Source organism: Erinaceus europaeus, chromosome 9, assembly GCF_950295315.1.
Source record: "Erinaceus europaeus chromosome 9, mEriEur2.1, whole genome shotgun sequence".
NCBI classification, from domain to species: Eukaryota; Metazoa; Chordata; class Mammalia; order Eulipotyphla; family Erinaceidae; genus Erinaceus; species Erinaceus europaeus.
The window spans coordinates 9,854,235-9,880,481 of record NC_080170.1 but is presented as its reverse complement, the minus strand read 5'-3'; the positions used below and the strand labels follow the sequence as shown (position 1 = coordinate 9,880,481).

The 26,247-nt window shown below is 50.0% G+C and overlaps 1 protein-coding gene and 1 pseudogene across 2 annotated transcripts in view; both read right to left on the bottom strand.

Annotated features, from left to right (window-relative positions):
* SIMC1 (SUMO interacting motifs containing 1) overlaps nt 1–26,247 on the bottom strand; it is a 45,671-nt gene that overhangs the window by 11,644 nt on the left and 7,780 nt on the right. For both annotated transcript variants that reach the window (XM_060197194.1, XM_060197193.1), the window contains 7 exons: nt 16,387–18,406; nt 15,761–16,326; nt 9,033–9,265; nt 8,553–8,622; nt 7,909–8,063; nt 3,597–3,749; nt 2,669–2,797 (listed from right to left, as the gene is read on the bottom strand). In XM_060197194.1, the coding sequence (XP_060053177.1) occupies nt 2,669–2,797; nt 3,597–3,749; nt 7,909–8,063; nt 8,553–8,622; nt 9,033–9,265; nt 15,761–16,326; nt 16,387–18,406 (3,326 nt within the window). The remainder of the gene's footprint in view (nt 1–2,668; nt 2,798–3,596; nt 3,750–7,908; nt 8,064–8,552; nt 8,623–9,032; nt 9,266–15,760; nt 16,327–16,386; nt 18,407–26,247) is intronic.
* LOC132540128 (histone H3.3A-like) lies at nt 21,427–21,929 on the bottom strand (annotated as a pseudogene).

The window sequence follows — 26,247 nt, the reverse complement described above, 5'->3', positions numbered from 1 at the left end:
GGAAGCACAAGGACCCACACAAGGATCCTGGTTTCAGCCCCCGGCTCTCCACCTGCAGGGGGATCACTTCACAAATTGTGAAGCAGGTCTATAGGAGTCTTATCTTTCTCTCTCCCTCTCTATCTTCCCCTCCTCTCTCAATTTTTCTCTGTCCTTTCCAATAAAATCGGGAAAATGGCTGCCAGGAGCAGTGGATTCGTAGTGCTGACACGGAGCCCCAGTGATAACTCTGCAGGAAAAAAAATAATAAATATGCCATCCAACTGAGCCATTTCATTGTCCTGGGAGGCCCTGCTGCCAGTGGCCCAGCAGGAACAAACACTCAAGGCTGGAGGCATTTCAAGCTGGGAAAGTCAGGGGCAAAAACCCAACAAAACAAAAGGCAAAAACTGGGGTGAGGGGGGGAGAGGAAATCACATGCTGTCCGGGCATTGCAGCCTCTAAAGTTTTGTGCTTGAAGCTTGAGAGGGGCAGAGGGTCCCTGTGCCCATGCCCTGCCCACTGCAGAGCTGGGCCAACAAGGGCAGCTGGAGCAGATCCAGAAGTTTCTGAGCAGCGGAGCTCCCAACCGCAACCAGGCTGCAGGTAGGCTCTGCACCGCACTTGGTGTTCCGGAAGGCCTGTCAGGAGGGTTTTGGTCGACTGCCTGATGCTGGCAGGGTCTGCTCACCCCAGCAGTTCTGGGAAGCAGCTGAGGTGAAGGAAGGAGGGACAGGACAGCCTGTAGCCATCAGCAAATGACAGGGCTGGCCCAGCCTCAGGACACTTTCCTGCCTGGGGGCCAGTGTGGTGGCGTTTGTAATATCAGGAAAAGTAGGGTTCCTTGAACCATGCAGACACAGGTGTGTGTGTGTGTGTGTGTGTGTGTGTGTTTGTGTGTTTGTGTGTGTGTGTGTTTTACATGTGTGTCTTGCCAAACAGACCTTCAGGGGAAATTCCTCCTCTCCATGACATGGCCAGGTTTATAGTAGTACCACGAACTGAACCTGGGACCTGGGAGCCTCAGGCATGAAGCATAACCACTAAACTATCTCCCCAGCCCTTCACTCATTGATTTATTTAGTTTTCTCTTTTACCGCTTGATGGGGACCAGGGGGGGGGGGGGTTAATGGCTTACAGTACGGATGTTATTGATACAGGATATGATTTCTCATTCCCAGGCTAGGGAGACAGCATAATGGTTATGCTTTTGTGCCTGAAGCTCTGAGGTTCCAGGTTCAATCCCCCACTCCACCATATGCCAGAGCCAAGCAGTACTCTGGTAAAGGGGAAAACGAAAAGAAAAAAAAAAAGCAATTTATCATCTCCTCGTGATAGGAAGTATCTGCAAAACACTTTCACCTCTAAATTGAGTTCATTTCTGTTTTCTTTTTTCTGTTACCCTTGGTGTTTTTTATTGTTGTTGTAGCTATTATTGTTGTTGTTATTGATGTCGTCATTGTTGGATAGGATAGAGAGATATGGAGAGAGGAGGGGAAGACAGAGAGGGGGAGAGAAAGAGAGACACCTGCAGACCTGCTTCACCGCCTGTGAAGTGACTCCGCTGCAGGTGCGGAGCTGGGGGCTTGAACCGGGATCCTTACACTGGTCCTTGCGCTTTGCGCCTAGTGCGCTTTGCACCACGCGTGCTTAACCCGCTGTGCTCCCACCCGACTTCTCTGCCCTTTACTTTTTCAATGCAGTTCCAGGCTCTTATGCTCCCATTCTATCACTGAGCCACCCAGTCAGACATGTAGGTTTATTTTTAAATTTTTGTCTCTAGTCACTGGGGCTCAGTGCCGGCACTACGAATCTACCACTTCTGGTGACCTTTTAATTCTTTTTCTTATAAAGTTTTTTTTTTTTAATTATCTTTATTTATTGGACAGAGACAGCCAGAAGTAGAGAGGGAAGGGGGAAATGGAGAGGGAGAGAAACAGAAAGACACTTGCAGCCTGGCTTCACCACTTGTGAAGCTTTCCCCCTGATGGTGTGTGGTTTTTTTTTTAATTCTATAGGACAGAGAGGAGGGTACACAGAGAGGAAGACAGACACCTGCAGACCTGCTTCACCGCTTGTGAAGTGATCCCCTGCAGGTGGGGAGTTGGGGGCTCGAACCGGGATCTTGTGTGGATCCTTGCACTTCGTACTCTGTGTATTTAACTCACTGCCCGATCCCCTGGTTTATTTTTTCTTTGCTACTAGGGTTTTTCTAGGGATCCGTGTCTGCACTATTCCACCAATGTTGGTGGATTCCTTTTTGTTTTTCCATTTTTCCAGCCAGATAAAGGGTAAGACAGACATACAGACACACACACACATAAAGGGTAAGACAGACAGACAGACAGACAGACACACACACACACACACACACACCATGCCAACCATGAATCTTCCTTCCGCTTTGCAAGGTGCTCCCATGTGGTGACCAGGGGCTCGAACCCAGGTCCTTATGCACAGCAAAGCATTCCACTGGCCGAACCATCTCCTGGCTCTGGCAATTTTTTTTCTAACTGTGGGACCAGAGCTGAACAGGAAGAGCCTTTTCTGCAGCCCCCGAGCTCGGGAGGGGGGAGGTGTGAGTGGGGGGAGCTGACAGCAGGCCCAGGGGGACTCACGACTCTCTCCCCCAAACCAGAAAACAAAGGCACAGCCCTACCTCCCCCAGCCCGCGCCCGTCCCCGCTCACCTCTGGCTCCTCTCGGGGATGTCCAGCACGAACCCGAACATCATCTCGGCGATCTTGTTGGAGCTGCAGGTGGGCGTGCGGTCCACCTCCACGGCAATGGACAGCATCCGCTGCAGCTGGCACACCACCCTGCGTGCGGGGCGGAGCAGAGCACGCACGTCAGCACGAGCAAGGACCCGAGTTCAAGGCCCTGTTCACTTGGTCTGTCACTTGCTGTATGGCAGGGTCTGTTATCACTGTGGATATTCAGGGCCAACCACTCACTTTCAGATTTCATTCCAACTATTTTATTTATTTATTTTTTACCAGAGCCCTGCTCAGCTCTGGCTCACGGTAGTGCGGGGGATTGAACTTGGGACATCTGGTGCCTGAGAGTCTTTATGCATAACCACTATGCTATCTTCCCAGCCCCCTAATATTACTTTCTAAATACACAAAATGCCTCTTTGTTATAAAGAGACCCCAATCCCAAAGCTTCCTTCAGTGCAGTGGAGGCCAGGCTCAAACCTGGGTCACACACATGCAAAGCAGTGCACTGTCCCCAAACATCCTCCCTGGATATGCAAGACAGTCTCCCACAGTAGCTAAAACCCATGTTCCAGGGACAGCTCAGCACCAGAGGGCACGCCTTACACTCAAAGGGCTTGGGTTTCCTCTCCAGCACCACCTCCTCCTCTCTACATACAGGATAAAATCACCCGCCAATCACAACTTTCCTCTGCTGCCAGTGGGCAGGGCTGAGCAGTGGTTAGCCTCTTAGAGGCCAGGAAAAGGGGGCCATGTCCTTGAATGCGTTTTCTTCCTCCCTCTGGCAGGAGACACTCAGCCTCCAACCTAAGAGCCTGTCAGCCTGGGCCTCAAATGCCAGACTTGGGGAGCCTGTTCCCGGGGGGAGGGGTGGTACCGTCCCTCAGTGCGGGCTGCTTACAGCTGGTTGGCGTTCTTGGCCATGCTAGGTGGGGGAGGAGGGTCACTGTCGCTCGCTTTCAGGACTCCACTTCCGGGGCAGCTCTGGGTCCCACTCGGGGGCTGAGCTAGTCCTTCCTCAGTGACGGCTTTCACCAACCACTTGATGACATCTCTGCAGCAGGAGAAAGAGAAGAGGCCAAGTTTGTCTCAGTAACTGCAGCCTCTCTCCCTTCCCCCGCCTATGTTTATTATCATTATTATTATTATTATTATTTTGAGAGTATAGGTGAAAGAAGACGGAGAGGGAGAGACAAAGAGGAGAGACACCTGCAGCCCTGCTCCACTGTTCATGAAGCTCCCCCCTCTGTATGTGGGGACTGGCGGCTTGAACCTGGGTCCTAGTACATGGTAGCATGTACACTTTAGTAGATGAGCCAGCACCCAGCCCTGATTTATATTCCTTGAACGATTTATTCATGAGAGAGGAGAGGGAGAAGAGAGAGAGGAAAGGGAGAGAAAGCAAGAGAGAGGAAGAAAGAGAGGGAGAGAGAGAGACAGACAGAGACAACCAGAGCATCACCCAGCACATGTGCGGTTACAGCTCAAACTCAGGACCTCTTGCTTGAGAAGCCAACTCTCTGTCCACTGTGCCACCCCCCCCATGCCACCCTCACTGCAGCCTCCATCTGGCTTCTAGATCCCCCGCCCCAGAGTTCCCCCAAGTCAAGAAAGGGGGGGCCCTGGTAGAAGTTGAGAAAGAAAGTAGAACTTGAAACACAAAGTAGAACTTGGACTGCGTTTGATTTATTACACCAAAGCAAAGGACTCTGGGGAGGGCAGAGGAGGCTTTGGGGTCCTGGTACATGATAGTGGACGGGTTGAGTGTTTTCCAGACATGGTGAGATGAGAAATTGTACTTATGGGTGAAGGGTAGACAGCATAATGGTTATGCAAAGAGACTCTCATGCCTGAGACTCCAAAGTGCCAGGTTCAATCCCCTGTACCACCATAAGCCAGAGCTGAGCAGTGCTCTGGAAAAAAAAAAGTCCTTATTGTAAACTATTAATCCCCTCAATAAAAGGAAAATAAAAGGGGGGGGCTGGGGCAATGTTTAAATCCCATGCTGAACAGCAGCAATAATTCAAACACTGACATTTTTAAAAAATATTTATTTATTTTCTCTTTTGTTGCCCTTGTTTTTTTTAATTTATTATTTTATTTATTTATTTATTTTTAAATATTTATTGTATTTATTTATTCCCTTTTGTTGCCCTTGTTGTTTTATTGTTGTAGTTATTATTGTTGTTGTCGTTGTTGGATAGGACAGAGAGAAATGGAGAGAGGAGGGGAAGACAGAGAGGGGGAGAGAAAGACAGACACCTGCAGACCTGCTTCACCGCCTGTGAAGCGACTCCCCTGCAGGTGGGGAGCCGGGGTTCGAACCGGGATCCTTAGGCCGGTCCTTGTGCTTTGCGCCACCTGCGCTTAACCTGCTGCACTACTGCTGACTCCCACACTGACATTTTTCTTCTGAGTTAGGATTATAGAAAGTTACCTCCTAGGTCAAGAACACTGTCTGAGGCTCCAGCCAGTAGGACTAAAAGGGGGTCAGTTCAAATAAGCAGGAATGGCTTGTAAGTGGCTGAAGAATGTTTAATCTGTGGCCTGGGAGCTGACACAGTATTAGACTCGCATACACGAGGTCCTGAGTTCGATCCTAGGCAGTGCAAGTGCCAGAGTGATGCTCTGGTTCTCTTTCCTCCACCCCAATAATCAATCCAAAAAAGAAAAAAAATTCATCTTTTGAGATGTGTATTTAGTTATCCCACAGAACCAGTAACTTACTGCCACCGCTCCCAGGCTGCTTCCGTATTGAGACAGAGAGGCAAAGAGAGGGAGAGACAGAGTCCCCGAGCTTCTCCTGGTGACACAGCACCTCCCATGCGGTGCTGGGGCTTGAAATGGGCTGTGAGCACAGTGAAACCGGTGGCCTATCTGGTGGGCCAGCTCTCTGGCTCCAGTTTAAGAAATAGTTTGGCCTCCTAGACCTTGTTCCTTACCCCGCAAATGTCAGGTTAAGTCTAGGGAGCAGTAAGACAGAGGGCCTCTGAGCAAAACTGGGGCCAGAAGCAGACATGCCCAGGCTGAATACAGAGACAACAGCTGCCTTCCCACAGCCTCTGGGGTCTCTGGTTTATGGTAGTGGCAGGGATTGACCCTGGGATCTCAGACGCGCACACACACACACACACACACACACACACACACACACACAATCCAAGTGAGCTATTTCACCTGAAATTAAAAACATGATAATCAGAAATTACAGCCTAGACTGGGAGACAGCTCTTCCAGTAGAGTGTGTCACTTCCCAAGGGGGAGAGGCCCTGAGTACCAAGCCCAACACCAAACAGAGACAGCACAGTCCTAGGGGCAGCTGGATAGGTGGTAGGGCTTCTTTCAGTCTTCCTCTTTCTCTCTCTGAAATAAAAAGCCTGGGCAGGAAGGCGGGTGGGTGGGTAAGTTAGGGGGGGAATAATATTTATGGAAACACTTTCATGCCTGAAGGTTCAGAGGCTCCAGGTCCAATTCCCTACACCACTACAAGCTAGAGTTGAGCAGTCAGTCCTCTGGTAACAAATAAATCCCACCTCATGCTGTTTTTTTATTTAATTTTTTTTATTTACCTTTATTATTTTTAGATAGAGACAGCCAGAAATTGAGAGGGAAATAAAGAGAAGTCCCAAGCTCGATCCCTGAGGTTCACAAGTAAGGGTTCAGAAACAGAAATTATCCCTTGAATTATGCTTTCCCTACCCCAGGGCAGCAACACAAGATGTTGGTTCTCTCTCTTATTAATATATATATATACACACACACACACACACACACACACACATATATATTATTTTCTTTTAAATAAGAACAACGCTCAGCTCTGGCTTACAGTGGTGCTGGGGATTGAACCTGGTGCCTCAGAGCCTCAGGCATGAAAGTATTTTGTGTCACCACAATGCTCAGTAAATACACCTTTAATGAAGCTGGTGCAAAGATGTTTTTGTCCTTCCTTTTTAATCTTTATTTATTTATTGGATAGAGCCAGCCAGAGATCGAGAGGGAAGGGGGTGATAGAGAGGGAGAGAGACGCCTGCAACACTACTTCACTACTCGCAAAGCTTTCTCCCTGTAGGGGGAGACCGGGGACTCAAACCCAGGTCCCTGTGCATTGTAACGTGCTCAACAAGGTGAGGCACCACCCACCTTGCCTAGACAATTTCCTTTTTTATTAGTATTTACTTTTTGTTGTTGTTGTCTCCAGGGTTATCGCTGGGGCTTGGTGCCTACACTACAAATCCACTGCTCATGGAGGCCGTTTTTTCCCATTTTTGTTGCCCTTGTTATTATTTTTATTGTTGCCATTGCTGTTGCTGGATAGGATAGAGAGAAATGGAGAGAGGAAGGGAAGATAGAAGGGGAGTGAAAGACAGACACCTGCAGGCCTGCTTCACTGCTTGTGAAGCGACCTCACTGCAGGTGGGGGGCTGGGGGCTTGAACCGGGATCCTTACACCAGTCCGTGTGCTCTGTGCTTAACCCGCTAAGTTATCTCTGACCCCCTACCCTTTTTTTTTTTTTTTAATCCGGGCACTATAGCCTCAGGGAGGAGAGTCTTTCTGCAGAACCACTGTGCTCGCTCACCATCCCTTAAAGACATTTTCTTTTTTCTTTTTAAAATATTTATTTATTCCCTTTTGTTGCTCTTGTACTTTTATTGTTGTGGTTATTGTTGTTGTTGGATAGGACAGAGAGAAATGCAGAGGGGAGGGGAAGACAGAGAGGGGGAGAGAAAGACAGACACCTACAGACCTGCTTCACTGCTTGTGAAGCGACTCCCCTGCAGGTGGGGAGCCGGGGGCTCGAACCGGGATCCTGACTCCGGTCCTTGCTCTTTGCGCTGTGTGCTTAACCCACTGCGCTACCGCCTGACTCCCTCCTTAAAGACATTTTCTATGAGGTCTATCTATAGTTCCAATCCTTTATCTGTGACACTACCCACTACCCAGTGACAAGAACATCTTTTTTCTTTGTTTTAAAATGGCCACCAGGGTTATTCCTGGGGCTTGGTGCCAGCACCACGAACCCACTGCTCCTGGTGGCCATTTTCCTCTTTCTATTTAATTGGATAGGACAGGCAGAAATTGAGAAAGAGAGAGAGAGACAGCTGCAGACCTGCTTCACCGCTTGTGAAGCATCTCTATGCAGGTGGGGAGTGGGGACTCGAACCCAGTCCTGTGCCCAGCAGAGTGGGCGGCCCCAGGCGTGTGCAGGTACCTGACGTTGTGGGGCTGCCTGTCGCAGGAGAGCACGGTGCTGGCGATGGACTGTTGCAGGTGCTGCCGCTGGCGCCGCAGGGTCTGCTGGAAGTCGTCCTCCAGCGTCTGCACCACGTAGCGCAGGAAGAGAAGCCGCCCGGGCAGTGTCTGGCCCTGGGGGTGGGGAAGCCGTGGGCACACTCAGCACCCGTCTCTCGGGAGACACCGAGCCCGGAGGGAGCCTCAGTCACAGAGGCCACCAGACATGGCGCTCACAAGCAGGGCACCGGAAGTGGAGTGTTGGGAATCCCTGGCACACACGATGCCAGGGATGCCCGGGCTCTCTCTCTCTCCTCCTCGCTCTCTTTGGAAAGGACCACTTTCAAAACCAGAACACTGCTTGGCTGTGGCTTACGGTGGTGCTGGGGATTATACCTGGGACCCTGGAGTCTCAGGCATGAAAGCCATTTGTGTAACCATTATGCTACCTCCCAAACCCCTATCTATTTTTAAAATTTATGTCTTGGGCTGGGGTAGATAGCATAATGGTTACGCAACAGATGCTTCTGCATGAGGTTCCAAAGTCCCAGGTTTAACACCCCCCATCATGAGCTGAAGCCCTGGAGAGATGGGGGAAGGCAAGCTCTCGTGGTGTGCCGTTACCTCTTCTTCCATGACGTAGGTGAGAAGTTTCCAGTCCCACTCCACAGTCTTGGCGCTGGCTGGGTGGAGTCTGCAGGGCAAGCGACAGGGGTCAGACCCTGGAACAGGCTAGGAGCAGGAAGCCCTGTCTTTGTCCTCCACAGTATGAACCCCGGCAGTGGTGGACACCATCACTATATATTTATTTATTTTCATAGGATAGCAAATCGGGGTAGATAATTAGGGGGCAGGAGGTGGCACACGTTACAGTGTGCAAGGACCCAGGTTCAAGCCCCTGATCCCCACTTGCCGGGGGAAAGATTCACGAGTGGTGAAGCAGGGCTGCAGGTGTCTAACTTATCTCCCCCTCCCTTCTCAATTTCTGTCTCTGTCCAGTAATAAATAAATTTAAAAAGATGAGCACCCCTCCCCCAGCCCGCCATGGTGATGTCCTAAGCCGCTCTCCCCTGCGCGGAGCAGAGCCCAGGCCCCGGTGCCTACTGCTGGATTTTCATGAGTAGCATGTAGGCCTCCTTGAGCACGTCCACGGTCTCAGAGCCGCTGAGCAAGATCTTCTGGATGATGTGGGCCACCATGTCTCCGGGCGGGTAGTGCTGGGGCGACACGAAGTCCATGAGGAACTGCACGGTCCCCAGCGGGAAGTTCTCCTCAATGGTGCTCATCACCATCCTCAGCCTGCGGTGCGGGATGGGCTCCAGCTTCTGCCCCTTGTTCTGGAGAGGGAAGAACTAGATCAGGGAGGCTGTCTACTGACAGAGAGGAAGAAACAAAAACAGCAACCTCCCTGTGGTCCTCAGAGGTGCAGTGGCTGAAGCAGTGGGCACCCCCAAGCATGAGGTTCTGAGTTCGATCCCAGGCATGTTATGTGCCAGAGTGATGCTCTGGTTCTCTTCTCTCCCTCTTTCCTTTTTTTTTTTTTCTTTATTATTTTCTTTATTAATTTATTTATTCCCTTTTGTTGCCCTTGTTGTTTTATTGTTGTAGTTATTATTGTTGCTATTATTGATGTCGTTGTTGGATAGGACAGAGAGAAATGGAGAGAGGAAGGGAAGGCAGAGGGGGAGAGAAAGACAGACACCTGCAGACCTGCTTCACCGCCTGTGAAGCGACTCCCCTGCAGGTGGGGAGCCGGGGGCTCGAACTGGGATCCTTACGCTGATCCATTAATGCTTTGCGCCACGTGAGCTTAACCCGCTGCGCTACCACCCGACTCCCTCACCTCTTTTCTTTTCAAATTCTTTTTTTTTTAATATTTATTTATTTATTTTTCCCTTTGTTTTTGCCCTTGTTGTTTTATTGTTGTAGTCATTATTGCTGTTGTTATTGATGCCTTCATTGTTGGATAGGACAGAGAGAAATGGAGAGAGGAGGGGGAGACAGAGAGGAGGAGAGAAAGACAGACACCTGCAGACCTGCTTCACCGCCTGTGAAGCGACTCCCCTGCAGGTGGGGAGCCGGGGGCTTGAACCGAGACCCTTATGCCGGTCCTTGTGCTTTGCGCTTTTCTTTTATTTTTGAGAATTTATTATTTTGGGGGAGTTGGGCGGTAGCGCAGCGGGTTAAGCGCAGGTGGCGCAAAGCGTAAGGAACGTTGTGAGAATCCTCATTCGAGCCCCCGGCTCCCCACTTGCAGGGAGGTCGCTTCCCAGGCGGTGAAGCAGGTCTGCAGGTGTCTCCTTTTTCTCTCCCCCTCTCTGTCTTCCCCTCCTCTCTCCTTTTCTCTCTGTCCTAGTAACGACGACATCAATAACTACAACAACAGTAACTACAACAAAAGTGAAAAACAACAGGGGCAACAAAAGGGAAAAGAAATTAAAAAATAATTTATTATTTTTGATGCCAGACTGACCTCACTGGAGAGACGACCTCACCAATGTGCCCTGGAACCCCACCTCTCCAAAACCCCACCCCACTAGGGAAAGAACGACAGGCTGGGAGAATGGATCGACCTGTCAATGCCCATGTTCAGCAGGGAAGCAATTACAGAAGCCAGACCTTCCACCTTCTGCACCCCATAAATGACCCTGGGTCCGTGCTCCTGGAGGGGTAAAGAACAGGAAAGCTTCCAGTGGAGGAGATGAGATAATGGAACTCTGGTGGTAGGAATTGTGTGGAACTGTACTCTCACCATAGGGTCTTGAACATTATTAAATCAATTAAAAATAAGTATTGTTTTTTATTTATTTTTAGTCTATTATTGGATAGAGACAAATTAAGGAGGGGAGAGATAGAGAGAGGAACACCTGCAGCCCTGCTTTCCCCCTTGTGAAGCTTCTCCCCTGCAGGTGAGGTAGGGACCAGGGGCTTTAACCAGGTCCTTGCACAATGAAATCTGTGTGCTTAACCAGGTGCCCCCGGGGTTATCACTGGGGATCAGTGCCAGCATTACCCATTTTTTCCTTTTCTTTCTTTCTTTTTTAAAAAATATTTATTTATTTTCCCTTGTGTTGTATTTTAATTGTTGTGGTGGTTATTGTTGCTGTTGTCATTGTTGGATAGGACAGAAAGAAATGGAGAGGAGGGGAAGACAGACACCTGCAGCCCTGCTTTACCACCTATGAAGCGACTCCCCTGCAGGTGGGAAGCCGAGAGCTCAAACGGGGATCCTTCCTCTGGTCCTTGCGCTTTGCGCCACCTGCGCTTAACCCGCTGCGCTACTGCCCGACTCCCCATTTTTTCCTTTTCTATTTTATTCAACAGGACAAAGAAATTGATAACCCTTTATTTATCCAATGAATAAAGATAATGATTTTTTAAAAATTATAGACACCCCTAGACCTGCTTTATTGCACTTTGAGTGCCCTCTACAGGTACCTCAGTCATTAGTTAACCTTTTTTTTTTTTTTTCTTTTCAAGCTTGTTTAGAGGGTTGGCACAATACCTCACTTGGAAAGCCTATCTATTCTGCTATGGATACAATTCAGGATTGAGCCTGGTCCCTATGGCACTGGAAGTTGTTTAAGTGCTGTGGTGTCTTTCCCTCTGTCTCTCTTTCTCTTTTCAATATTTTATTTATTATTATTGTGGTCCAGGAGGTGGCGAAGTGGATAAAGCATTGGAGTCTCAACCATGAGGTCCTGAATTCGATCCCCAGAAGCACATGTACCAGAGTGATGTCTGGTTCTCTCTCTCCTATCTTTCTCATGAATAAATATTTCAATAAATAGATAAACATTTTATTTATTTATTTGGGTAGAAACAGAAATAAATTGAGAGGGGAGTGGGGAGATAGAGAGAGGGACAGAGAGTGGTCTGGAAGGTGGTGCAGTGGATAAAGCACTGGACTCTCAAGCATAGTCCTGAGTTCAACCCCTGGTAGCACATGTACCAGAGTGATGTCTTGTTCTTTCTCCTACAGGTGGGGAGCTGGGGCTCAAACCGGGATCCTTACACTGGCCCTTGTGCTTTGTGCCACGTGCGCTTAACCTGCTGTGTCACTGCCCAGCTCCCTCATTTTTATTTATTTATTTTTAATATTTTATTTATTCCCTTTTGTTGCCCTTGTTTTATTGTTGTAGTTATTATTGATATCATTATTGTTGGATAGGACAGAGAGAAATGGAGAGAAGAGAGGAAGACAGAGAGGGGGAGAGATAGACAGACACCTGCAGACCTGCTTCACCGCTTGTGAAGCGACTCCCCTGCAGGTGGGGAGCTGGGGGCTCGAACCGGGATCCTTATGCTGGTCCCTGCGCTTTGCGCCACCTGCGCTTAACCCGCTGCGCTACTATCTGACTCCCCCTCATTTTCATTTTTTATCTTCTTAAAGTATATCTTTTTTATACTAATATCTTTTTTTCTTTCCACCAGGCCCTGTGCTGACATTACTCCAGTACCTCTTGTGGGGTTCTCTTATTTTTTTTCTTCTTCAAGTTTAGATTGAAAGAGATAGGGAGAGGAGGGACCCCACAGCACTGTTCCACCGTCCCTGGAGCTTCCCTTGGTGTTGTGGAGTCCTCACACGTGGTATCAGCGGCTCAAGCCCAGGTCCTCACCCACAGGACCTGGCTGTTTGCCAGCCTTTTGTTGTCATTTCTCTTTTTAAATATATATATATATATACATATATTTATTTATATTTTCTTTTTTGCCCTTGTTTTATTGTTATAGTTATTATTGTTGTGTTATTGCTGTCGTCGTTGTTGGACAGGACAGAGACAAATGGAGAGAGGAGGGGAAGACGGGGGAGAGAAAGATAAGACACTTGCAGACTTGCTTCACCGCTTGTGAAGCAACTCCCCTGCAGGTGGGGAGCCAGGGACTCGAACTGGTATCCTTATGCCAGGTCCTTGCACTTCGTGCCATGTGCGCTTAACCCACTGCACTACCTCCGGACTCCCAAATATATATTTTTTTAAATTTGGCCTCCAGGGTTATTGCTGGGGCTTAGTGCCAGCATTATGTATCCACTGCTCCTGGAGGCCAATTTTCCCATTTTGATCCTCTTGTTGTTGTTGTTGTTATTATTACTGCTGCTGTTGTTGGACAGAGAGAAACTGAGAGAGGAGGGGAAGACAGGGAAAGAAAAATAGATATCTGCAGACCTGCTTCACCTCCTGTGAAGTGACCTCCCTGCAGGTGGGGAGCTGAGGGCTTGAACTGGGATCCTTAGATGGGTCCTTGCTCTTTGCACCATGTGTGCTTAACCCACTGTGCTACCACCCGGCCCCCTCTGTTGTCATTTCTTTGGGGCTTTAGTGAGGTCTCCTTCACTAGGTCCTTTGTCACCTAGAATTTCCTCATTTAGTCCCCATGCTTGTCAGCCATTGGCCCTAATACCTTTTGTTTGTTTATTTGGTACATGTGCTGCTGGAGATTGAACTCAGGATCTCATGCTTGAGAATCTAATTGTTTATCCACTGTGCCACCTCCTGGACCACAATACCTCTGAGTCTTGTCTTGCTCTAAGAGAAGCCATAATGCTGTACACTGAGGTACCTGTCTCACAGGTCAGTGCTGGGAGGTGGTACAGTGGAGCCTTAAGCATGAGATCCCAAGTTCAATCCCTGACATAGCATGATCCAGAGTAATGCTCTGGAGTGTGCTCTCTCTCTCTCTCTCTCTCTCATAAATAAATCTTTTTTTTTTTTTTGCCTCCAGGGTTATTGCTGGGGCTTGGTACCTGCACCATGAATCCACTGCTCCTGGAGGCCATTTTTCCCCCTTTTGTTGCCCTTGTTGTTGTAACCTTGTTGTGATTATTATTGTTATTGTTGATGCTGTTCATTGTTGGATAGGACAGAGAGAGGAGGGGGAAGACAGAGAGGGGGAGAGAAAGACAGACACCTGCAGACCTGCAGGTGGGGAGCCGGGGGCTCAAACCGGGATCCTTAGTCGGTCCTTGTGCTTTGCGCCACATGCGCTTAACCCGCTGCGCTACTGCCCAACTCCCAAATAAATCTTTAAAACAAAACAAATCAAGCGTTTGGGTGGTGGTAGTGGTGGTGGTGGGGTGGCAGCACACACATTACACATTACAGTATGCAAGGATTTGGGTTCACGTCCCTGATCCCCACCTGCAGTGGGAAAGCTTCATGAGTGATAAAGCAGTGTTGCAGGTATTTCTCTCTCTCTCCTTGCCCTCTTAATTTCTGTCTCTATCCAACAAATAAATAAAATATTATTTTGTAAACACAATATTATATAATAAATAAATAAAACATTTTAAAAAACACATTAAGGACTGGACCTTGAGGAGGTCACCCAGCCAGGATATCACGCATATACGAGATCCTGGGGTCACTCCCAAGCACTGCGCCAAATAAAAGCAAAACAAGGGGGCCATGGTGGCACACTAGTTTAAGCACACATACCGCCATGTGCAAAGATCCAAGTTCAAATCCCCGCTCCCCACCTGCGGGGGAGGGCACTTCATGAGCTGAGAGTCAGGTCTGCAAGTGTCTCTATCTCCCCCTCCTCTCAATTTCTTTATGTTCTGTCAAATAAAAATAAAGTAGAAAGAAAGAAAAAAAAATATATATATATATGGATGCCAGGAGCCGAGGATTCATAGTACTGGTACTGAGCCCCAGCAATAACCCTGGTGGCAATAATAATAGTAATAATGCAAAACAAATAAACAAACAAAAAAAATTTTTTTTTTGCCTCCAGAGTTATCGCTGGGGCTCAGTGCCTGCACCACGAATCCACTGCTCCTGGAGACTTTTTTTTCTTTTCCTTTTGTTACCCTTGCTTTATCATTGTTGTGGTTATTATTGTTATTGATGTCATTGTTGTTGATAGGACAGAGAGAAATGGAGAGAGGAGGGGAAGACAGAGAGGGGGAGAGAAAGACAGACACCTGCAGACCTGCTTCACCACCTGTGAAGTGATTCCCCTGCAGGTGGGGAGCCGGGGGCTCGAACCAGGATCCTTACACCGGTCTTTGTGCTTATCGCCATGTGCGCCTAACCCGCTGCGCTATCGCCCAACCCTCACAAACAAAAACTGAAATGAGCCAAACAGTTCCCTCCCTGAGGCCCAATGGGCATGAGCGCCTGCTCTGTGCTGAGCTGGGCCCCTTGGCTTGTGGGTGCTAGTCCTTTCAGTGTTGGGAACCTGGAAGACATGACTCTCAGGACAGCCCTGTGACACAGCTGTCCTTGTGTTCCGCTTTCGTCCTCACAGATCAATGAAGACTGGAGGGAAGTGGCGTTCCCATTAAGACCTGAAAATTGAATTTCCTCCCGCACCGTTATGGCAGGCAGGCAGGCAGGCAGGGGAACTGAGAGCAGTACTACAGGAAGCCCTGTGACAAGTCAGCCACTCTGACAGGCCCTTGACACGCGTCATCCTCAAACTGTCCAAGAATGGTCCTGCTGGATTGTCAGGAAAAAAAAAAAAAAGTCATGATGTATTTTTCTGCTCGTCGAAGCAGATGTGCATCATGACTTTGTCGACAACCCAATACATGGCAGGTTCTCGCTCCTTCTCTCTGATCTCTCTCTCTCTCTGTCGTGTGTGTATCTGGGACTTCCTGCAAGTATAATCTCACTGTTCCAGGGACCATGTTTTCAGAGAGAGAGAGAGAGTGAATGAAAGCACTCCACTTTACAGAAGAGAAAGTGAAGGCTCAGAAAGGCAGAGCTGTTGTCCTAGCTTGGGGCTGACTCTGCACTGAATAGTCCCCTAGGGCGAGATGGTGTGTGTGGGGGAGACAGAACAGAAGCCCCCCTGGATACTGGGCCATCCCTGCGCTGCCCGCTCACCTCTCTGGCGTCCTTGTCGGGAATGAGCGTGTGGAAGAAGAGGTGGTGTACGGGTGGTCGGAGGAAGTACTTGAGCCGGTGCAGGCAGGGCCTATTGTGGAGGCCGCCATGGGGGGCTCGGGCCGGTGGCGGGGCAGAGCTGGGCAGGGTGGGCTCCAACAGTGGGGGTGCTTTCCTGCCTGGCGTTTCTGTGAGCCAAGGAACTTTTTCCAAGGGGCTGTCGGACTGTGAGGATGGTGGGCTGGGAGAGCTGGGGGAGGCCGGAGTGCAGATGCCTGAGGGGGCCTGGCTGTCCTGCAGGCCTTTGGGGGGGGAGGTGGGCTGGGCTCGGGGGAAGGGCGGTGGCGTGGCTCCCGGTGTCCGAGGTACATTTCCTGGTAACTGTGGAGCGTCCTGAGGGGAAAGTGGTGCAGCTCTTGCTGGCGGTGGCACACGTAACTGTGGCATGTCCGCTGGGGTCTGTGGCTCAGTTCCTGGTGGCCGTGGCTCACTGTACACAGGCCATGGTCTTTCCCTTGGTGAGTGTTCTGGTGGTTTTGGCATGTTTTCTGTTGGCTGTGGCACGCCTCCCAGCGGCCGTGGCATTTCTCTCGGCTGTGGTATATCGCCCAGTGGCTGTGGCACACCTCCTGGTGGCCATGGCACATCTCTTGGTGGCTGTGGCATGTCTTCAGGAGGTTGTACATCTGGTGGCTGTGGCATTTCCCTTGTGGGCCGTGGTACGTCTCCCAGTGGCCATGCTGCGTCTCTTGGCGGCTGTGGCATGCCTTCTGGTGGCCGTGGCACATCCCTTGGTAGTTGTGGCAAATCTCTTGGCAGCCGCGGCATGTCTCTTGGTGGCTGTGCTACATCTTCTGGTGGCCATGGCGCATCTCTTGATAGTTGTGGCATGTCTCTTGGCAGCCACAACTTGTCTCTTGGTGGCTGTGGCACATCATCTGGTGGCTGTGGCACGCCTCTTGGAAACTGTGTCAAGTCTCTTGGTAGTCGTGGCATGTCTCTGGGTGGCTGTGGCAGGTCTTCTGGCGGCCGTGGCACGTCTCTTGTTAATTGTGGCACATCTCTCGGTGGCTGTGGCACATCTTCTGGTGGCCATGGCACATCTCTTGGTAGCTGTGTCAAATCTCTTGGCAGCCGTGGCATGTCTCTTGGTGGCTGTGGCAGGTCTTCTGGTGGCCACGGCACATCTCTTGATAATTGTGGCATATCTTTTGGTGGCTGTGGCAGGTCTTCTGGTGGCCATGGTGCGTCTCTGGGTAGTTGTGGCATATCTCTCGGTGGCTGTGGCACGTCTTCTGGTGGCCATGGCGCATCTCTGGGTAGTTGTGGCATATCTCTCGGTGGCTGTGGCACATCTTCTGGTGGCCAAGGTGCGTCTCTGGGTAGTTGTGGCATATCTCTCGGTGGCTGTGGCAGGTCTTCTGGTGGCCAAGGTGCGTCTCTGGGTAGTTGTGGCATATCTCTCGGTGGCTGTGGCACATCTTCTGGTGGCCGTGGCATACCTCCCAGTGCCTGTGGCACATCTCCTAGTGCCCACGACACGTCTCTTGGTGGCTGTTGCACATCTCTTGATGGCCGTGGCATATCTCCCATTGGCCACGGTGTGTCTCTTGGTGGTCGTGGCACCTCTTCCAGTGGCTGCGGCAGACCTCCCGGCACCCATGGCGTTTCTCGTGGTGGCCGTGGCACATCTCCCAGTGGCCACGGTGGTGGTGGCGGCGGAGGCACATCCCCCGGTGGCCAGGCTATTTCTCTTGGTGACTGTGGCACGTCACCCAGCGGCCACGGCACATCTCCCAGTGGCCAGGCCATTTCCTTCAGTGATGGTGACATAGCTGCCGGTGGCCGTGGCACACTCTGCAGAGGGCAGGGCGCGTCTCCAGGTGCCCTAGACCCCTCGAGCAGGCAAGCCACAGCTGGTGGACACAACGTACTCTGAGGCGGCCCAGGGGGAGCCGTAGTTGGGCTTGGCGTGCTCTGCATGGAGCAGGGCACATCTTGCGGAGGACGTGGCACTTCTGGAGGCAGGTGAGGTGTGGCTTGAGGCTGGCAGGGCGCAGCCTGTGATGAGCATGATAAGGCCCGGGGCGGGCAGGAAGAGGCCCGAGGTGGGCATGGCACAGCTTGCAGCGAGCAGGGCAAGACTTGTGATGGGCAAGGCACATCTTGCTGTAGGCACTGCATGGGTGCCCTCTGGGTGCTGCCACTACCGTTATTGCTGGCTGGGGAGAGGCGGGGCACCGTGGAAGAGAGCTGGAGGCCCGCCAAGAAGCAGGAGTCACCCTGGCGCCTGGCCGAGCTGCTGTTGGGCTCTGCCGAGTAGCCAGAGTCCCCACGGAGGTGGGGCCCCCTCAACCTGCTTTCCTCCAGCAGGTCCAGGTCCACGGGCACACTGTTGATGATCCTCCGGGCTGCGGGCCAGGGGGCTCTGGGCAGCCGCCCCTCCGCTGCCTCTTTGCCAGTGAGGCTGGCGCTTGGCTGCAGGCCAGCTGGCTCCTTCTGGGCCAGGGCCCCGGACTCCAAGGTCAGGTCGAGGGTGGCGATGGGCCGAGGCTGCTCCTCCTCTGTGCTGGTTAGGTCAATCACGCAGATGCCGCTGCGGTCCTTGGCCCTTGGCCTGGAGTCCTGGGTCAAGTCGATGAAGTCCTGAAGAAGGAGGGTGAGAAGACAGGGGTCAGGGTGGGCGTGCTGCTGGCTGGGTAGGTGCCACCTTCACTCTGTGGGGCAAACCCAGCCTCCCTCCACTCCTAGGCCACATGCCTCGCACTACATGAACAGTCCTTAGGTCCCTGCATTAAGAGATTAAACTGGAGGGGCTAGGGGGTGGTGCACCCAACAGAGCATACATTACAATGAGCAAGACCGGGGTTCAAGCCCCTGGTCCCTACCTGTAGGGGGGAAGCTTCATGAGTGGTGAAGTAGGTAGGTCTCTTTCCCCCTCTATCTCCCTTTCTAAATGATTTTTATTTATTTATTAATGAGAAAGACAGGAGGAGCGAGACAAAGAACCAGATATCACACTGGTACACGTATTGCCGGGGATTGAATTCAGGACCTCATGCTTGAGAGTCCAATGCTTTATCCACTGTGTCATCTTCCAGAGAACCTCTATCTCCCTTCTTCCCTTATCAATGTTCCTCTGGTCTGTATTCAATAAATAAAATTTTAGCAGGTAAGGCTGGAGAGATAGCACAATGGTGATGCAAAAAGACTTTCATGCCTGAGGCTCTGAAGCCCTAGGTTCAATCCTCAGCACCACCACCAGCCAGAACTCAGGCAGTACAGTGTACACCGTGCATAAATGTATCAGGCCCTGAGTTCAACCTCTAGACAGAGAGATATACACACACTTTCTCTCTCCATCGGCCTAGAATTGCTGGAATCTCATGCATGCACGATTTCACTGCTCCAGGTCAACAGAGAGAGATGCAAGAGGAGACAGAGAGGAGGGAGACACATTATAGCACTGTAGCTTCCTCTGGTGCCATGGCTCGTCTGTGTGGTGCCGGGGCTTGAAGCTGGGTCAGACACACAGCAAGGCAGGCACCCAACCAGATGAACTAACTCTTTGTCTTTTTTTTTTTTTTTTAAAGATTTTATTTACTTATTAATGAGAAAGATAGGAGGAGGGAGAAAGAACCAGCCATCACTGTGGTATATGTGCTGTCGGGGATTGAACTCAGGACCTCACGCTTGAGAGTCCGATGCTTTATCCACTACACCACCTCCTGGACCACATCTTTTTTTAAGTTTTTTTTTTTTTTTTTTTTTTTGAGAGAGAGATGAAGAGAGAGAAAGACACAGAAACACCAGAGCACTGCTCAGCTCTGGCTTATGGTTCTTCTTCTAGCGTTTGCCCTTCTTCCGTAGCCAGTCAACAGCGTCAGGTTGAGCCTGATGTAAAGTTTCGAGACCTCCTTTGAATCTGGAGAGGTGGCAGTCGTTGACTATGTGGGTCATAGTCTGTCTGGAGCCGCAGGGGCAGTTCGGGTCGTCTCTGGCTCCCCAGTGATGGAACATAGCGGCGCACCGGCCATGGCCTGTTCGATAGCGATGGAGGAGGGCCCAATCATAACGTGCTAGGTCAAAGCCGGGTTGACGCTTGCAGGGGTCTGCGATGAGGTGTTTGTTCTTTACCTCAGCTGACTGCCAGCTCTGTTTCCAAGAGACTGGAACAGAGAAGTTCAGTGTAGGCGTAGGGGACCAGATTGGGTGACGAGAAGTCAAGCATTGGACAGGGTGAGCGAAGATATCCGCGTATATTGGCAGGTCCGGTCGAGCATAGACGATAGATGTGGCTTATGGTGGTGCAGGGGATTGAACCTGGGACTTCAGAGCCTCAGGCATTAGAATCTCTTTGCATAACCATTATGCTATCTACCCCCACCTTTTTTTTTTTTTTTTTAAAGAATTTATTTATCTATTCCTGAGAAAGATAGGAGAGAAAGAACCAGACACCCCTGTAGCACATGTGGTGCCGGGGATCGAACTTGGGACCTCATGGTTAAGAATCCAATGCTTTATGCACTGCGCCACCTCCCGGACCACTTTTGTTTTGTTTTTAACCAGAGCCCTGCTCAGCTCTGGTGCTGGAGGTAGAAACTAGAGCCCCTGGTGCCTCAGGCATAAATGTTATTTGCAGGGAGTCAGGTGGTAGTGCAGCAGGTTAAGTGCAGGTGGCGCAAAACACAAGGACTGGCGTAAGGATCCCGGTTCAAGCCCCTGGCTCCCCACCCGCAGAGTTGCTTCATAGGCAGTGAAGCAGGTCTGCAGGTGTCTTTCTCTCACCCTCTCTGTGTTCCCCTCCTCTTTCTGTCCTGTCCAACAATGACAACATCAATTACAACAACAACAATAACTACAACAATAAAACAACTAGGGCAGCAAAAGGGAATAAATAAGTAAATATTAAAAATTTTAAAAAGTTATTTGCAGAACCATTATGCTATCTCCTAAGCCTTGTTTTTAAACTTTTTTATTATCTTCACTACTAGATAAAGACAGTCAGAAATCAAGAGAGAGGGGGTGATATAAAAGTAGAGAGACAAGACGCCTGCAATACTGTTTCACCACTTGCAAAGCTTTCCCGTTGTTAGGTGGGAACTAGAGACTCGAACTCGAATCCTTCCGTATTGTAACATGTGCACACAACCAGGTGTGCCAATACCTGGCCCCTCTGTTTTTTTTTATTATTATTTATTTATTCCCTTTTGTTGCCCTTATTGTTTTATTGTTGTTATTGATGTTGTCGTCGTTGGATAGGACAGAGAGAAATGGGGAGAGGAGGGGAAGACAGAGAGGGGGAGAGAAAGACAGACACCTGCAGACCTGCTTCACTGCCTGTGATGTGACCCCCGGCAGGTGGGAAGCTAGGGCTCAAACTGGGATCCTTATGCTTGGGCTTTGCACCATGTGAGCTTAATCCACTGTGCTACCGTCCAACCCCCAGATTTTGTTATATTTTAATGAGACAGAGATACACACACAAACACACATGCTCTGGCTTATGGTGATGGAGGGAATGGAACAGGCACTTTGGAGTCTCAGGCATGAAAGTTGTTTTGTATAAGCATTATGCTATCTCCACCCCTTTTTATTTTATTTATTTATTTATGTATTTGTACTTTACAGAATTTACTACAAAACACCATAAAAACTGCCTTCGCTTATGCTCTCTCCCCAACCCCCGTGTCTGGTGAGCCAACAGGATGTCTTTGGGCATGATGGTGACTCTCTCCGCATGGACGGCACACAGATTAGTATCTTCAAATAAACCCACCAGGTTCGCTTCACTAGCCTCCTGCGGCGCGCCGATGGATGGATGGCAGCGCTCTGATAACCTCAAGTCGGTCTGGAAATCCTGGGCGATCTCCCTCACCAGCTTCTGGAAAGGCAGCTTTCGGATCAGCAGCTCCGTTGACTTCTGATAGTGACGGATTTCTCGCAGTGCCACGGTCCCGGGCCTGGAGCGATGGGGCTTTTTCACCCCGCTGGTAAAGGCGACACTTTTCCTGGAGGCTTGAGTTGCCAGCTGTTTGCGGGGCGCTTTTCCACCTGTCGACTTATGCGCAGTCTGCTGCTTTGGGCCATCTTCTCCTACCTTAAGCCTAAGTCTTAGGCTGCTGCTTTGATCACAGCGCCACTTCTGCTGCCCAATATAGAGCCGCAGTCAACAAGCAAATAGATGACAGCTCTGTGCTGAGCAGCCAGACCACTCTGCCCTTTTTATTAATAGTAAAATTTATACTTCCCTTTCCCTCAGAATAGAACCACCAAAGGTGGCTATTTGTTGATTGATTGATTGCTTGATTGTCTCCAGGGTTATTGCTGGGGCTCGGTGCCTGTATTAGTTTTATTTATTTATTTCAGGGAGTGTGAGGAGTGATTCGCCATCTGTGATAATATATTTTCTTTTTTTATTACCTTTTGTTGCCCTTGTTTATTGCTGTCGTCATTGTTGGATAGGGCAGAGAGAAACAGAGAGAGGAGGGGAAGAGAGAGATGGGGAGAGACACCTGCAGACCTGCTTCACCGCCTATGAAGCGACTCCCCTGCAGGTGGGGAGCCGGGGGCTTGAACTGGGATCCTTACGCCGGTCCTTGCACTTTGTGCCACCTGCGCTTAACCCACTGTGTTATCGCCCAACTCCTGATAATCTATTTTCTTCTTTTTTTTTTTTGCCACCAGTGTTGTTGCTGGGTTTCTGTACCATACCACTAATTCCGGGGGGGGGTGGGGGGGGCATTTAGTGAGAGAGACATTTCTTTTTCTCTCTTTTTTTCTTCAGATTTATTTATTAATGAAAGATAGAATGAACTAGAGCACCACTTTGGAACATATGCTGGGATTGGATTCGGGACCCCATGCTTGAGAGTCCAACACCCCACCCACTGTACCACCTGCCTGGTGCCACCAAGCCTTTGTTTTTGCAGCAACCTCACCCCGCTAGAGCTTCTCAGGAGAAATCGATCCCGTCATTTTGGCTTCCATGGGAATAGTGCTTTGCTCTCTTTCACTCTCTCTGGAGCTCACTTGTGGAAAAGTTGGCTGGAGTGGTGGTTCTGAGGTTGGAGCGCTGAGTTTGACCCATGAGATCACTGTCTTGCCTGCACATGGCTACTGGTGATCTAAAACAATAAGGATAACTGCGCAGGAACATCAGCAGCCACAGGGCAGATTTAGCAGTGAAGTGAAAGTGTGCGGGACAGCCAGGCTGCCCAGCATGTAGCCCAGAGACCAGAAGTGAGTACCTGCCACTGGGAAAAAGGCATCCACAGCCTCAGCTCTGTACAGGTTATCGCTGGGGCTCGGTACTGGCAATACAAATCCACTGCTTCCGGCAGCCATTTTTTTCCATTTTATTGGACAGGACAGAGAGAAACTGAGAGAAGGGAGATAGAGAGGGAGAGACACCTGCAGACCTACTTCATCACTTGTGACGCTTCCCCCTTGCAGGTGGGGAGCCGGGGCTTGAACCTGGATCCTTGGGCAGATCCTTTCACTTAGTACTATATGCGATTAACTGGGTGCGCCATCACACCCCCTCCTCCGATGCACCCTGAGCAATGCCAGGCCCTCTAGGAGACAGAGATGCTGAGATCATCACTGTGAGCAGAGCCGAGTCCTGGCCCTTGTGGGGACTTCATTCCAGCCAGTGGGAGACAAACTGGAAACTGTGTGCAAAGCTGCTGTATCAGAAGGCGCACTGGGTGTCAGGAAGAAATCGGATACATGGTACCTGGATGAACACACACGTTGCTGTGCACAAGGACTCTGGTTCAAGGCCCTGGAGCCCACTCACAGAGGGAAGCTTCATGGGCAGTGAAGCAGGTCTGCAGGTGTCTCTCTTCCTCTCTCTTAAAAAAATGTTTATGGGAGTCGGGCGGTAGTGCAGTGCATTAAGTGCACATGGCGCAAAGCACAAGGACTGGCTTAACGATCCCGGTTCGAGCCCTGGCTCCCCACCTGCAGGGGAGGCGCTTCACAGGCGGTGAAGCAGGTCTGCAGGTGTCTGTCTTTCTCTCCCCCTCTCTGTCTTCCCCTCCTCTCCCCATTTCTCTCTGTCCTATCCAACAACGATGACATCATTAATAACTACAACAATAAAACGAGGACAACAAAAGGGAATAAATAAATATTAAATTTTTTATTATCTTTATTTATTAATTGGATAGAGACAGCCAGAAATTGAGAGGGAAGAGGGAGATAGAATGGGAGAGTGAAAGAGAGACACCTGCAGCCCTGCTTCACCACTCTCAAAAGCTTCCCCCCTGCAGGTGGGGACGGGGGGGGGGGGTCAAACCCAGGTCCTTACTCATTATAACATGTGTGCTCAACCAGGTGCACCACCACCGGCTCCTCTTCTTCTCCCTGCCTCTCCCTCCCCTCTCAGTTTCTCTCCGTCCTATCAAGTAAAAAGAAGGGGAAAAAAATGGCCACAGGAGCAGTGGATTCATTGTGCATGCACTGTGCATATCACCCAGTGACAATGCTGAAGGCAAAAAAATAAATAGAAACCAGACACATTTTTTTACTGTTTGTCCTTGCTGGTTTTAGAACCAGCTCCATGAGCTGTCATGGTGTTGATTCCCACCCCCACCCCTCACCCCTCGTTTGGTGGTGACTCATTCTCTCAGAGACTGATTGGGGGTTGGGCAGTGGCGCAGTAGGTTAAGCTCACCTGGCGCAAAGTGCAAGGACCGGCCTAAGAATCCTGGTTCGAGCCCCCAGCTCCCCACCTGCAGGGGAGTCACTTCACAAGCAGTGAAGCAGGTCTGCAGGTGTCTATCTGTCTCTCCCTCTCTGTCTTCCCCTCCTCTCTCCATTTCTCTGTCCTATCCAACAAGAATGACATCAATAATAACAACAATAACTACAACAGTGATAAAAAAAAAATTACTGATCACCTTTAGGAGCGAGGTGAGAGAGATAGATGGTGGTGAATTTATGTCCTGGTGTAGGGAGTTAATGCACTTCCAAATAAGTGGACCATGAAAAGAGTAGCCTGGGAGGCACCTGACTGTGTTTGTCAAAGATGGCCTCATGCAACAGAACAACTTTATAGCCTTCCTCTCTATGAGACAAATAAATCTTCAAGACTGAACAGTATTAAAAATCAGACTGGTGAATGACCCAGGACTGCAGTCACTTGAAGTCAAAAGGCTGGCAGTGCAGGCTCTTAATGGGCCTGGCTTTGCTGGTGACTGAGATGAGGAAGCTGCCTCAGGGAGCATGAAGCTGGCAGAGGCTGGTTTATGAGGGTCTGGGAGATAAGCTCACCCCCAACCCACACGCTGAAGGGACAGAAGCCGATGGGGAAGCTGTCGCGGGGGCCTTTTGGCAGGCATGGAACCAAGTCCCATCGGAAGAAGCTGCCTATTCAAACTTGGAGAGAAGTCAGGGGCTGGCTTCAAAGCTGCAAAGGACAGGCTGGCTCTGCCTGGGCTCTGACCACAGAAACCCAAAGGCTGAGTGTCACTACACGCCATAGCCACAACTGGCTCTGTTGAGTATTTTCAGCCCAGTCTTGAGACCCACTGAGCAGAGATCCCTTTCAAACAAGGACCGTTCAATGACAAAATCTCAGGTCATCCTAAAAGTGGTGGTGGTGGGGGAAATCAATGCTTGTTTCACACTGCTAATAACAATATCCACTCCGCAGCCTTCTCAACACTGAAGCCTCATTACTGAAGAAATACATTTGCGCACTGGGTAGTGGTGTGCCCAGTGGAGTGCACGCATTACCATGCACAAGGACCCGGGTTCAAGCCCCTCCCCCTGTCCCCACCCGCAGGGGGATGCCTCAGGAGTGGTGGAACATTGCTGCAGGTATCTCTTTTTCTCTCCCTGTCTCCTCCTTCCTTTTTAATTTCTTTCTAAAAATTTCTCTACTAGGGAGTCGGGCTGTAGCGCAGCGGGTTAAGCGCAGGTGGCGCAAAGCACAAGGACCGGCGTAAGGATCCCAGTTCGAACCCCGGCTCCCCACCTGCAGGGGAGTCGCTTCACAGGTGGTGAAGCAGGTCTGTAGGTGTCTGTCTTTCTCTCCCCCTCTCTGTCTTCCCCTCCTCTCTCCATTTCTCTCTGTCCTATCCAACAACGACAACAACAATAATAAAACAACAAGGGCAACAAAAGGGAATAAATAAATAAAATTAAAAAAAAATTTTCTCTACTAAAAAAAGAGAAAGAAGAGAAAACAAAAGAAAAAAGAAAGATAGAAAATCATTTTCCAAGATTATCATTGTCACACATAGTGGATCCTTTAATGGACCTGGGCAATGTCACTCTAAAACCTAGAAGCCGCTAAGAAAACTTGTGCCTGTGACCTGGGAGGTGGCACAGTAGATAAAGTGTTCGACCTTCAAACACTGTGAGCCCAAGTGTAGATCCCAGCATCACATGTGCCAGAGTCATACTCTGAATCTTTCTCATCCATCCATCCATCTTAAAAACAAACTTGTGCTTAATGGGAAGAGGTCAGAAGCTCA